At 33.3% G+C, this 15,036-nt stretch overlaps 1 protein-coding gene across 4 annotated transcripts in view; it reads left to right on the top strand.

The window, feature by feature from the left end:
- The window catches only part of Scaf11 (SR-related CTD associated factor 11), a 65,004-nt gene that overhangs the window by 19,339 nt on the left and 30,629 nt on the right, over positions 1-15,036 (top strand). For 3 of the 4 annotated variants that reach the window (XM_063254603.1, XM_013159247.3, XM_003476081.5), the window contains exons 4-5: positions 8,758-8,835; positions 12,824-12,924. In XM_063254603.1, coding sequence (XP_063110673.1) covers positions 8,758-8,835; positions 12,824-12,924 — 179 coding nt within the window. Of the gene's footprint in view, positions 1-5,380; positions 5,550-8,757; positions 8,836-12,823; positions 12,925-15,036 lie in introns of all 4 variants that reach the window. The other variant, XM_063254604.1, reaches the window with a different exon arrangement.

The following is a 15,036-nucleotide window of genomic DNA, read 5'->3' as shown; positions in this document are numbered from 1 at the left end:
CAGTGGCACTCAAAATTGTCCACTATCCCTTAAATATACATTGGATATAATTGATTTTGCATACTTGGATTTTCAAGCTTCTATATTTCATTTATATTTTCCTTAATAATTGTGGGAAGGGGAGCTGGCTTTATATTAATTTTTCTGAGTTCTAGGGGAAGGGAAAAAAGATTTGGCATACCAGTTGAATTTGAAATAGTATACATAGAAACTTTTAGATTAAAATCTAAGCCCATCTTTGACAAAAAGGAACTAAGAAAAGGTAAAAATATATGTTGTGAAAAGTATTTGAGTTTTGCTGAGTTAGTATGATTGGTAAATCTGTATATTTGTAGGAGCACTGATTAATGAAGTAAGAAAGCGCATTTTTCTCTGCCAGCCAATTAAAGATTTAATCTGTGTTGAATTTAGTGCACCTTGGTTTGCTTTGTGATTAGTTTTTAAAAAAAGAATTTTGCCTTAGACAGAGATACTGAATGAGTAGGAAGTTTCAGCTGAGTGGTTTTCATGATTGTGTACATAAATTGTAACTTGAATAATATACTGATTCTTCTCTAAGAAAGTTAAGAGTATATAAAGTAAACATGACTCTCCAGTCTTTCTTACCCATTCCAATAGCATCTGTCAGCACAGTCTTAAATTTTACCACGATGTGCATGTTAATGGGTTTGGGATATGTTCTGAGAAGTGAAATTGCTAGGTTATAAACTATGCACATACTCTACTAGACAGTGATATGCAGTGTTTTTTTTAACCTTGTTGAATTTTTCTGTTATTGAAAATACTTGATAACGTAGAGTGTTGTAGTTAATATCTTTCTTGTTTGTACTTCTTTCTTTGCTTTGTGCTCCATTGAATAGACACATTTCATTGAAGTGAAATTGCTGTTCAAGAGCAAGTATTTATTTGCTGTGTACTACTATCCTAATTGTGATAACAGACTAGGGAAGGTGGGATAGAATTATGCTCTTGTTCAAATGAAGTAATTATCTTAGTCACTTTGCTTATCACTGGAACACAGTTCAAAACACCTGAAATTTAAAGGAAAAAAGGTTTATAGTTCGTAGAGGTTTCACTGTCTAGTGAACTAGTTCTAGAACCAGATGGCAGGGTATGGGAGAGCTGTTTATGGTGTGGCGGGATGGAAAAGCAGAGTGTGGAGGCAGGAATGAGTTGGGGGTGGTGGAAATTCATACGCTTTTGCAGGCCATGCCACCAATGATCCACCTGCCCTATCAAACAACAGATCAGCAGTACTGCTCCGTAATCCAATCATCTTCCATATACATGAGGCTTTGGATCTAGCAGTAATAATAATAAACAGAACGTTCTGATTTCATTGTCTTTAATGGGGATAGTAAGCATCAGTTAAAACATTAAGAGTGAGCAGTGAAAAGAGCACAATCCACTAATACACTGTTCATTACAAACTTTGAATGAATTAGTGCTGGTTTACAAAATTTTAGACTTAGACTTTAGTTTTCAGTTAAATCTTTGACTGTGATGAAAATTAGATACATGTTTTAGTTTTGATTTGTTTTGGTACCAGAAATTGAATTCACAGCCTCACACTTGCCAGGCAGGTGCTTATGCAGCTGAACTGCTCTGACTCTAGATATATGTTTTAAAGTGTTTAAATGGTTTGGCAAATAGAATCAGATTTCTGATTTCCCACTGAGGGTTTTTTGTCTTTTGAGGTTTTTTTTTCATTGTCATTACTTAAGATCTTTCCCCTCATTTTCTTAAATCTCCTTTGTTAAAAAGAAAAATATGCTGTTTATTTCAGATTCAAGATTAGGAATATGTTTATATACTCATAGCTATACTCTATGCTAAGGTTTTGTTATACATTCTTCCCTTTAATTTTATTTAATTCATATTTCCCTTTAATTTTATTTAATGTATATTTGATATGCATGGTAGGGATTTTGAACTCTAGGATTAGTAATTGTTTCCAGACACCTCTGACAGTAGCCTGAAGTTAAAGTAATTTTTAAAAAATTGACCCATAGGGTTGGGGATTTAGCTCAGCAGCATAAGTGCCTCCCTGACAAGGGCTAGGTTGTGAGTTTGATCCTTGGTACCTAATATTATTATTATTATTATTATTATATATAAAATATAAAACATTGACCCATAGTGTAAAATTTTTCTAATATTCACTTCTAGTAGAATAGATAAAAAGTGAAATTTATAGTAATTAGAAATCTACATAAGAAAACAGCACAAAATATTTAAGATCATTATTCTAGGTTCTGTAACTAGAAAGTACACTGTGTTGAAATTTATGTCAAGGTTCTCTGAAAATATTATTCAAATGGCATATCACACTTCAGAGGAGTGTGATTACTTTCATCTTAATATTTTATGTATTGAAAAATTCTTATTGTAGAAAGCCAGTATTTAGTAAAATGAAGCTATCTGGTGCTCTAGAATATTTATTTTGGATATATTTCTAAACTTTTATGCTTGTAAAATACCTGCTCCAAAATCGATGTTAGTTTCAATATCTTCACACTCCAGAGTCTTGCTTCTGTGATTACTTAGACAAAGGCTATATAAGGACTTGAAAATGGTTGAGTAGCTGAACTTTTGTAGTCTTTCTTGAGTATGCCATGGATTCCACTGTACCTTAGGCAAAAGGATTCAGCATAATGGAATCCAATCATTGGCCTTCACAACCCAGAGTGTAATTGCTTACCCTTAAGGGGCAACAGGACAAATTGAAGTTAAGCAAATTCACTGTGACTGCATTAAGTTTCAAGGACTTCATAGGTAGTAAGCCTGTTGTCAGCTTGTAGTGCTATAATGATGATAATACGGAAATAGAATATTGAATAAAGATGATATAATTGATAGTAAAGGCAGATTGAAAGTGTTTAAACTATCACTCTTAGAACTGAGAATGTGAAATTAAAATGAATGCCATTTAACTGTCACATATATTTGGTTTTTGTTTTGTTTTTCCCTTTCACTACTGGTATTAAACCCAGGGCCTTCACACTGAACTACATATCTATCTCTTTTTAAATTTTTTGAGATAGGGTCTTGCTAAGTCACTGAACTGCGCAGGCTGGGCTTGAACTTGTGATCTTTCTGCCTCAGCCTCCCAGAATGCTAGGGTTTACAGGTGTATGCCACCACACCTGGCTCTGATGAAATATTTATAGAGCCAGGGTACCAAGTTTTTATTATTCATTAAGTTAGGAATTCATTTTACCATAGTTCGAGTAAAAACACAATATAGAGTTTTTAACTTTACCTAAATTTAACCTTGTCAGACGTGGTAGTACATGCTTGTGATCTCAGCACTTAAGAGGCTGAGGTAGGATGATCACTGCAAGTTCAAGACCAGTTTGGGCAACATGGTGAGTTCAAGGCCAGCCTGAACTACATAGTGAGACCTATTCTCAACAAAACAAAACCCCCATAAATTTAATCTCAATTATCTGAGTTTGCACTTTTAAAGTAGATATTTAGAAAAGTGAAGGATACAAAAATCTGCCGCATGTATACCAACAGTGTCAACTGATTGTAAATTTTTCCTCCACAGATAAGATACTTCCCCTGTGTATACACAAAGTAGGTAAGAAGGTAGGATTTATGATTTGGCAGTTACTAAGAGGCAATTTTGGTCTTTTAGGGCCGGCATATGTGCCTGCCTGGCAAGTACAAGGTCTTGAGTTTGATCCCTGGTACCAAAAAAAAAAAAAAATAATTTGGGGGGAGGGGGTCTTTAAAATGTTAAGTTTTGGGAACGATACATGTTTAGAGCATTTAAGAGGTCTTACTGTATTTTCTTTTCTGAGGTTCTAGAGACTGAACCCAGAGCCTGAGATTAACATGTGCTCTATTACTGAATTATACCTTTAGCAGCCTCACTTATATATTAAAAAGACAGGATATCTGACTAGGATGTTCTTGATACATACTGAGGTTCTTTTATCTTTGAAGTAATATATTTTCCTTTAAAGTATTTTTTTAAACATATGACTAGCTGTCCCAGGTAAATTGTCTTCCCTTAGTATATTTACCTTAGTACTCCCTTTCATATATAATGCTGACAGCTTCAGTGGGAAAAAGTAAGGTTAATGAAACAAAAATTAAACAGTTGACATTTATGTTTTTGAGGAGTCATACAAAGATGACATACGGTTCTTCAAGACATACAACAGTGTTGAATACAGATGTGAAGAGTATATTTTTCATCTAATATATAGCAAAATCGAGATATGAGTAGTTGACTTGTTTTGATTACTGATATTTTCTGTAGATTAAGTGTTCCTTTATTCATTAGGTGGAGTTTGACGTATTATTCTGGTGATCAGATTATTTTCAGTAGAATAAATGGCTCAACAGATATTGTCTGGGTTTTTAGTTTTTAAAATAATTTCTTGAATAACGTAAACTCTATTATATATTTCTGTAAAGAATAATTTAAACATAGTTTTAGACACTACTAACAGTCCTTTATCAAATATTGTCAGATATATTATTTAATTATATTACACTATTTCAGTAGGTAATCAGGGCTGTCTGTCTTCATCATTAAGGTGGTTTAGAGAGAGTACTATTTGACACCTCTAGACTTTTATTTGTGATTAATATATTAGGTTCACTGCGGTTTTTACAATGTGAGTTAATTCTTTGGAAATCCTTTGATGGAGCAGAGTATTTTCACGTTGTGGACAGTGTAACTAAAGAATATAAGTGAAGGTTCTAATTTAATATCCTACTCATCAGTTGGGTAAATTTTCTGTGTAGCCTAATTTTAAATACCAGAATATGTAAAATGATTTATGTAGGTAATTTATTAAGTTTTTTGTATTTTTAAATAAAAAATCTTAACTATTAAATATCAGAAGAAATTAAGATTAGATATATTCTACCCAACTGTTAAAATGTATCTTGTAGAACATGAAAGCACTCCATTTGAGTCATTACAGAGAATGTATTCTTAGTGTTAATTTGATCACTGACAGCCATTTTTCCTGTAGGAGTATGCTTCTGAAAGTTGATATAAAAAGAATCATAGTTTTACTAATGTGAATTGGCAAGAGCTGTCTGTAAAAAATGTTTAAATGTGATAGGGACCATGTAGGCTGAATATAGGTGAACACTTACTCTAGAGGTCCAGTCTTGGAACCATGATAAAAAAAGATAGGTCCTGGGAAACAGCTTTAAAATAAGCATCAATGTCTAATGATACGCTGACTAAATCTTTGAGTTGAATTGCAGTTTTGTAAACATGCTTTACTTGTTAGTAGGAGAGAAAGGTATTATAAAGATTCCCATGAACAGGAAAACCTACCAGTGAACATAGGTACTAAGTTTTAGGCTTTAAGCACTTATTCTTTAACACTTGATTCTCTTTCTCTAGGAGGGGCTATCTATAGGCAGCCTATGTGATTGAGGATAGAGCAGCAGCAGGAAGGAAGAAATATTAGGAATCAAGAATCCTGAATTCCCAAATAAGGAAGGTTTCCTGTTCTTACATTTAAATATGAGTTTGTCTGAGCTGGGAATTTACAACGCTTCAGAATTCTAGGGTATGTTTTACTGAAATCATTAGGAAAGATTTTTTTCTATTAAAATTGCCTCCTGAATTGATATAACTGGTTCAGAGCATTTACTGTAAAATATATGCTCTGGTTTTTAGTACACATTATACTGCAGAAAGCAGTGAACAAATTCTAATAATTATAGCAGTGTCATAAAGTTGGTGTTTTTTTAGATACTTTGATTTATGAAACTAGAAATTTTAGAAATTATTGGAAGTCATATTAATGTAAATGGATAATAATTGAGGATATTTTGTTGTGTATAAGGAATAAAAATGAATAATTGAACTTTTATGTATAAGGAAACAATTTGTAATTTCTTTAAAACTAAAATCACTTTTAAAACAAGTATATTAATTTTTTTCTATATTAGTTTTAAATATGAACTTTTAAAAGCCTACTGTTTTAAAATATGACCAGTTAGTTTAGCAAAACAAACTCCCTGAAAACTGAACTTAAAGTGTCTTTGGAGTTCTTTGAATAGATTATGCTTCATGTAAGGATGAAGTTCCCATGGGAATGCTGTAGGAGTAGTCCAGTCTTGGGCTGGGGATTTAGCTCAGTGGCCCAAGCGTCTGCCTGGCAAGTGCAAGGTTGAGAGTTTGATCCCCGGTACCAAAAAAAAAGTCCTGTCTAAACTATTTTTTAAAAAATCTTTTAAAAATGTTATACATTGTGGTTATCACATGATATATAATTTGATTCTTTGGTAACTATGTATTTTTATTTGTGTTAAAGTTGTCTTAAAAATGTCCTGTAGTGTACATAAAAAATTAAAAATCTCTTAATTTTTATGAATGTTTTGATTTCTGTTGAATGATTTTGTTATTTAATCTATGAAGAAAACTGTGAGGACTACTGTATTTCCTATTCCTCACTGAAATGCTTTGGTACAGTTTTTATAAAGATTAGAAATGGGCAGCATTGTTTTGTAACCATAGCAAAGGTTTTTTTGTCTGTGATGAGTGGCATGTTTTCTGACCAGTGCTTTCCTTGCCTGAGAAAAGATAACTCAGTTTTAAGAATTTTTCCTATTGGCTGAAGATGAGGCAAAATTATTGATCTAGTGTAAACTAAATTATCTTTAGGATATTGAAGTATGTACAGATTATGATAATATGTAGTAGTAGTTTTCTGCCTACTACTTCTTTCTGTTCTTTGTTTTTATTATGGTAGTGAATCCATTTCTTCAAATGAAACTTTAACCAGATCTAAAGCAATTAGGCCTAAGGAGAAAGAGAATGAAAGTCCTACCTAGGACCCAAATATTTGAAATGATCAAAATTAAAGCTGTGTCACACTGTGAATTATAAAGAAAAGAATGCCATTTAGCTAATGTCATCAGAGGAAATTTAATAAAAATGAGAATGTATAAATTCGGTCATTGAATTAATGACAGCAAATTTCTTGAACATAGAGGCTTTCTTTGGGTCTTTGTGTATTGAGTTGAAATAGAATAATTTCCAAGTAGTAAAATTTGCAGATTTAAATAAAAAAAAAATCACTAAGAATTCAGGTCGCTTATCTCACACACACAAACATAAAAAAGTCATACTGTCTTTTTATTAATTATCCTAGTTTTTTGTTAGTGTAATTAAAGTAATTGATGTTTGCAAAACTTTGTATAATAATAGTATATGCCACACATTCCAAGAATTAATTTCTGCAAAAACCTTACAGATAAGTTCAGTTGCTATTTTCATGAATTAGGTAATTAAGGCACAGAGATGCACAAGTTTAAACAGAAGACAAGATGTTAAAGTAGACAGTAAAGAGCCTCTACTCATTTTAGTTTTTAAGCAAACTCTGATGGGAATAAGTTTTGATTTGTTCTTCAGTCATTTTATGGATGTTCACACACATTTACCTTTAAAATAGAAATAGTTTTAAACTTTGGTAAAAATGGAAAGTACTTGAAAGATTTTACTTTTAAATATTCTTTTATGTTATAAATATGGTAATATAACCTCTAACCAATGAAGTTTGATATACCTTATGCTAGTTGATAAACAGTAATCACATATAGTTAGACTATGGAGTTCTTTGAAGTAGCATAACTATTTGTAATGTGTTATTTAAAAGTTGCATGCTGCTTTGTTATTTGTAGCAAAACTTCTTAGGGTTTTTGCAGGAAAAGTAATAGCATATCAAATTCCTAGTATTTGGAAGTAGCTGAGCTGTGGCAGTCTGAACTAATTTATTAAAGTCAAGTCACATTTCCCATTTTCCCATAAAATCTGCTTACTTTAATAGTGTATTTTTCAGACACTCAACCTTACTCATATAAAAGAAAATATAGGGCTGGGAATATAGCTCAGTGGCACAGTACCTGCCTGGCAAGCACAAGGTCCTAAATTTGATACCCAGTTCCAAAAATTAAAAAAATATATATAAACTAAATCTACAGTGGTATACCATGCTGTTAAGAACAAGTAATGTGGTACAATCTAAGATATATAATTTAAGAAAAGTAAAATTCAAACCAGTGTATGAATTGTAATATTTACAAAATAGCTATATGTGCATCCGATATCTGCCAAAGGATATGCTAGAAAAGATATGTAAGGAATTTTCTTGTGAATATGAACAAGGGATACATAACAAATGTTCTGTAGAGGTTATCTGAGTGACTTAAGTGGAGGTAAAAGAATGCTTCAGTTTTCCATATCTTTTCAATATTTTTATTGAGGACACAACTCCCTGTTCAGAGAATTAATTTTGGGGGAGAATGTTAAGTCAGAGACTTAAAAAGTAAAATTTCAGACCATCATATGGCCTGTCCCAAGCCATTCCTTTTTAAGTAGATATAGAGCTTCCCAAGCTTTAGATTTACAGTCTGTTTTATACCACAGATTAGTAGATTTCAGTCCTGCTTTCATTATGCCAGAAGTTCTCGGGTAGGGCAAGAAGATTTAATGAGATTTTAAAAACAGACATTACCTCTCGTGTTTATCACTGTATTCAAATTATCTGACAAAAATAGGAAATGAGTAAATATTTGAATGAATATTTGAGTGAAACAGATTTAAAGTATTCTGTGGCATGAAGCAGGCCAAGAATATTTCATCTCCTTTGTATTTGAAAGAAGAAAGTATTTTTTGTTTCTTTGAAAAACTTACAACAGTTTATAACAGTTTAATGTGATATGTCCTAAAAAAATTTTGTAAAAAGTTATAATATGTTAATCATTTTTCAGACACTGGCTTCATGTCCCATTGACCGAAAGCCTTTTCAGGCAGTGTTTAAATTCAGTGCTTTGGAAGGTTGTATTAAGGTAAGTATGTCTTATTTTGCAACATGAAGTATGTGAAGTTAACTGAGGCGTTTTGCTTTGATAGATTTTCAGTTTGTGTATATTTGAAAGTTGTTCATCTTTAGGCTTAGTGTTATTCCTCTTCAGCATGACAAGCTCAGACCTTTCAGCAAAGATGTTGAAATCTTCTTTGTGCCTTTGAGAGGGCATGTATAGTGGCGATACACCACATTTTAAAAGTATATTAGATTTCTGATGCTCTTGAACTTCTACAGAATACTTAAATTTTTAGTACAAGTCCTTGTATTTCAGAAACATGTTTTAGTAGAATTATACTTCAAATAATTTACAGTGAGAAAATGTTTAGAGTGTTAGATTCAAAGGCTGACTCCCACAAATACTCATGTCTAAAATACCTGAAAACTGCTGGTTGTGGTGGCACATGCCTGTAATCTCAGCACTTGGGAAGCTGAGACAGGGTTGCCTGAGTTTGAGGACAGCCTGTGCTACGTAGTGAGTTCAATATCAGCCTGAACTACTTAGTGAAACCTTGTTTCAAAAAACAAAAAAAATTAAAAATTAAAAGAATAAAAACCTTGCCAGGGATTCGGCTCAGTGGCACAAGTGCCTACCTGGCAAGCACGAGGTGAGTTCGAACCCCAGTACCAAAAAATAAATAAAAACCTGAAAACTATTTTCATAAAAAAACATAATTTTGAGGTTAACTATTGTAACCCCAAATATTGAGTACAGTTATCCAAGTATCATAATCCCTTTTCCGGTTTTCCTCACAGTCCAAAGAGTTATATTTGTAATCCCATTGAGACGATATTGAAATCCCAAAAGTTAATTCCAATCTACCACCTCCAATGCAACCCATGGCAAGAGGAAAGACACCAAGACATATTCCAAGTTAAGGGCAGCCAAAGGGCGCTAAATCCAATCCCCATGAGGATGTGTGAACAAAGGCCTGATCCTAGGCCTCTCTCATAATTTTATTATCTTGTAAAGAAGGGGGGTGGCTCAGGGATGAGTGACAGGATGAGTGAGGATGGCAGGAATTAGGTGAGTAACTTGAGCTGGCTAGCCAGGTAGGGAGAAGAGCATCTCTGCAAAACACAGAGATAAGGATATGCTGAAGGAGCAATTTGCATAATCCAATTAAGGTAGCAGCTGAATTATTTTAGGTAGCTGTTGCTTTGGTTTCCGGTGTGTAAATTTTTGTGCCCCAGGGACTGCCTCTTTACCTTGAGTGTCATACCCAGTTGACATTCTTGGAGCTAATGGCTCTAACATCCAAGAAAGCACTAGAGGAAACAGGAAACTGTCTGATGGCTTTGGAGATAAAGCAGCACCTCTGGTTAGCCCTATTTGCAATGCTTAGAGCCAATTGAAGAGAGAAGGAAATACCATAGCCAGCTCTCTACATACCAGTATAAGAAAATAAGTCTCAAAAAAAAAAAAAAAAAAAAAAAAAAAAAAGAAAATAAGTCTCCATATAATTAAAGTTGCAGCAATTGTTCTGCATTCAAGGGGAGACAATGGAGTTGTCTCCCATATTAACCAATAAAAATTAAATATAAATTGATGTCTTGGTCTTAAATATTGGTTGTTTCATTGATAATACTTAACCATGATTATGATTTTTTATTGATGTTGATTTTTCACTTATAAAATAGTAGCATATTCCTGAATTATGAGGAAAAGAGGAAAACAGAAAAGGATAATAAAGTAAGATGTATGAGAAATAAAAATTAAGTGTATGAGAATAAATGATAAATAACTAAAAATGAGCATACTTCTGTGATGTCGTTAATGGGAGAAATGAATAAGTATTATAGTTCTGTTTGTGACGGTTTGGTTAGTGGGGGGAAAATACTTGAGCATTAGTTGTTTACTTCTAGATGTTTGCCATTTGTGTTGCTATATTTTTATCAAACCAGCCTGGTACAGCATAAACAAGACTACATTTTAGATAAAATGATTAAGTGAAAAAAGACTTGGCTTGTTATATGTCTTTTTTGTCATTGAACAAAATTAGTGTGTATTGGAGCAAAAGATACAATGTAAGGTATGATAAAATGGCTTCTCTGGAAGATACATTGACTATTCTCTCAAAGTATCTTTATATTGGCATGAACTAAACTTCCAGAGATGATAACTTCTGTTGCTTGGAATAAAAATTTACTTAATAGGACTTTGATAGTATTTAAAAATTTGATACAGTGCTAATTATTTGTAAGTTAAAAGGGATTTATTTTTAAATTTTGTGATATGAGATCTGCAGTCTTTTAATATCTTTCTGTGATCTTAGCTGCTTTCAGCCCTTCACTTTTTTGCTTTTCACAGCTACACTTCCTGAATGAGGCTTTTCATTTCACTTTTTGGCTTTCATTGAGCATTCACTTCTATCATCATATTTTACTGAAATGGTCCTTACTAAGTCCTGAATAATCTTCTAAATCCCATTGTTTGTTATCTGTGTATATTATTAACTGTCTTCTTTTTCCTTTTGTGCGAATGTATGTATTTTCATTTTAATCTGTATGACTTCCACAGTCTTCTTTGTCAAGTTCCTTCCATTTTGCTTTTTTTAATCATTGGAGATCTTCACAGGATCTTTATTCCAGCTGCCTGGGTATTTTATCACTAGTTTGTAACTCTTTCCTGAGAATTAAACCTGTGTTTTGAACCACTTGGCTGTAGATCTCCATCTAATAATAAACCTTTTAAAGACTCTTAAGCATTAACAAATCTAAAACTCATTTCAATCCCTGCTTTCTTTCTGAACCCTACCTTAATTGTTAATGTATTCACTTCTCTTTTCTCCCTTGTGTTTTCTTATTTTTTCTTTTTAATGTTCTTAAGTGTGTCCTTTGTTCCTCTGCTGTTGCCTCTTTGTAGATCCTCATGTTGCCATCTAGATTAGTGCTGCCCAATGTAAGTATACTAAAAGCAGCAAAATAAACACTTTAGTAGGCACATTAAAAGAGTAGAAGGAAATAATTGAAATAAATCTTAGTGATATATTTTATTTAATGCAGCATATCGAAGAATATGTAAAGAATTTTTACTGACAGATTTTACTTTTTTTTTTTTTAAAGTGTAGCAAGCCTTTGTTAAGTTTGCAACACATCTCCATTTAGAGAAGCCTTATTACACTCAACAGCTGCATATGACTAGTGACTATCATATTGGTCAGTGTAGATTTAGATACTGCATAAGAATTTTGTTTCTGGTTCAATTCCTGTCATCATCCCCTCCAAAAAAAAAAAAAAAAAAGAATTTTCTTTCTGATTTTGATAAGCTTCTATCTGATTCATTCTCTACATTACTGCCAAAGTTAATCTTCCAGAAAAAAAGTGAATTTGATTGTTTTGTTCACTTGCTTTCAACACTGTACTTGGTCTTCGATGGCTGTAGAATTATTTTCTTGTTTAAAAACTATTACAGCCTGGTCCTGTGTTTCTTCATCTAGATTGGTTTCTTTTCTTAAAACTCTCTTATTTCTTTCATCTAGAGTGTTTTTTCTTTGGCAGGTTCACACTCATTTTTGAACACCGAGTCATAAATCATTTATTTAGTTATTTCGGACATGTTCTGAGTTAACTTCTCAGTCCTTTATATATATATAAATCTGCTTGTTTCTGCTTTTTTTTTTTTTTCTTTTCTTGGTACCGGGGATCAAACTCACAACTGTGGCTTACCAGGCAGGCACTTAGGCCACTGAGCTTGGCCTCATTTCTGCTTTGAACATTTTCTCTTTTCTTTCTTTTTTTTCCTTTATGGTGACAGGAATGAACATTAGGCATTGCGCATGCTAAATACATACTCTTTCATTGAATTATGTGCACAACCCCTTGCTTAATCTGTTTATATGCTCTGTTTCTTACTATTTTCTTTCTCTAAAGTTTAACATGCTTATTGAGTTGGTAAGGCACAGTTACAAGGTTATCATTTGAATTGTTGAGTTATCATTCTAAGTAGGTGATTTTTGCTTTTCTCATAGGTTCAAGTAAAAAGACAACTGAGAGAAACAAAAGACAATAAAAATGAAAGCTGTTTTAAGAAACAGCTGTCCTGTCATGCAAGACCTGAAGGCTGTATAAGGTTAGTGATTAACTTTAGAAGTGATGTCCATGTAAGTAAAACCAGAAATAAATCAATATACAAAAAATATGGAGCTTTAAGTGCATTTACTTTGAAAATACACACTGGATATTTTCACGAAGGATCAGCTAAAATCTTAGAATATAATTTGAGTTTTATATTTAATGAAATTAAGGGTTTTTGTGTATGTGTGTTAGTTTGCCCCCCCTTAACTACTGTAGACCAGAACTTAATAAAAATACAAATTTTGCCTGGGCTTGATGGTGTACTCCTGTAATCTGAGGAGGCTGAGGCAGGCGGATCATTGCAAGTTCAAGACCAGCCTGGGTAACAATTTGAGCTCAAAGCCAGCCTGAACCTCGTAGTGAGACCCTGTCTCAAAAAGACAAAAAACAAAAACAACAGAAATACCAAATTTTACAAAAGTATAAATTTGTGTTAAAATTTCAGATTGCTTACTTTCATTTTATATCTGTCACAAACCAGTTACAATTCATGGACAAGCACTGGTGTTCTGATCACACTTTTGAGTAGCATGTATCTGGACAAAAAGTAGAAAGTAACTAATGAAATAGCAGTGATCTACCTCCATGAGGCAGTTATGGTTGAAACTACTTTCACACTTGTTGCCTTATATTTCAAAAGGCACTTGATACAGCAAGTGTTTCTGTTTTAAATTTTTAAAACATTTAAATTTGTTTCTTTAATTGTCTAGAAATATAGTGCTTAATACTTGAGTTTAATACGTAGTTCACATTTTCTGAACTAAATTGAATATGAATGGTACATTGGAAATTGGTAAAAGTAATTTAAGTTGATAATTTTTTGGTTTTTTGGTTTTAGTACAGGGAATTGAACTCAGTGACCTCATGCTTGCCAGGCAGGCATTGTGCTGCTGAGCTATCTATATCTCCAGCCCCAACATATTTATAATGTAAACTTTTCTATCTTTTTCTACCTACCTCTCTCTATCTTCCATCTCTTGCTCCTTTCTTCCTTCATCTGGGGAATGAACCTAGGCCTTCATCTATGCTGGGCAAGAGCTGTAGCAGAGAACTATTCTATAGCCCTATTTTAAGTTTATTTTAATCTGAAATGTGTGTATTCGTTTATTTTTTTTTAAGTGTTTGAGACAGGGTTTCACTATATAGTTCAGGCTGGCCTTAAACTTACTATGTAGTCCAGGTTGGCTTTATATTTTGGCCATCTTCCTGCCTCAGCCTCCCAAGTGCTGGAATTATAGGTGTATACTACTAAGTCAGACTTAAGAATTTTAATTTCCTATTTTTAGTAATTAAAACATTTGGTGATAGTCTTTGAGATTCATTGGACCTACCACTAAACTCCTTAAATCTTAATTTTTGAGTATTTTGGACTTATTTGAAAATAAAGACAGCTACAGATTTTTTTATTTTAGAAAAACACTCATTTGCACACTATATTTTATAAGTGATTTTAAGGTATTCATGGACTATAAGAACCCACCTGTGAATCCCAGAATTAATTGCATTAGAGAGAATTTTATAATTTTCTAAATGAGCTTTGGTTATTACATTGTTTGCATAGTAGATAGCAGTAGCATACTTTCTTTTTTTAATGTGGTGTTGGGGATTGAACTCAGGGCTTCATACATGGCAGGCAAGTGCCTATGCACTGAGCTGCATCTGCAGCCTGGTAGTTTCATCCTTACGCCTATCTCTGACTGTGACAATGTCATGGGTGGGCATTGTTTTACACCCACAGATTACCTCATTATCCTAACTCTTGATGGGAGCAGCAGTCATCACTGCATGATCTGTGAGGCCCAGATAATTAGTGAGGTTTTTCTTTTCTTTTTCTTTCTTTCTTTTGGTACCAGGAATCAAACTCAGGACCTTGAGCTTGCCAGGCAGGCACTTGTGCCACTGAAGTATTTCCTGGTCCCCATAGTTTTTGAGATAAGAGCCTGGCTTTGTAGTTCAGTGTGGCCTTGAGCTCGCCATGTACTCCAGGCTGGCCCCAGACTCATGGCACTCCTCCTGCCTCAGCCTTCTGAATGCTGGGATTACAGGACTGTGTCACCACACCTGGCAAAAGGCTCATATCTTATTTAAGTCTTATCACAGCAAAAAT

Source organism: Cavia porcellus, unplaced genomic scaffold (assembly GCF_034190915.1).
Source record: "Cavia porcellus strain 051 isolate PalLab524CR breed Dunkin Hartley unplaced genomic scaffold, mCavPor4.1 scaffold_8, whole genome shotgun sequence".
In the NCBI taxonomy this organism is placed as follows: domain Eukaryota; kingdom Metazoa; phylum Chordata; class Mammalia; order Rodentia; family Caviidae; genus Cavia; species Cavia porcellus.
This window is presented reverse-complemented; position numbering and strand designations above follow the sequence as displayed.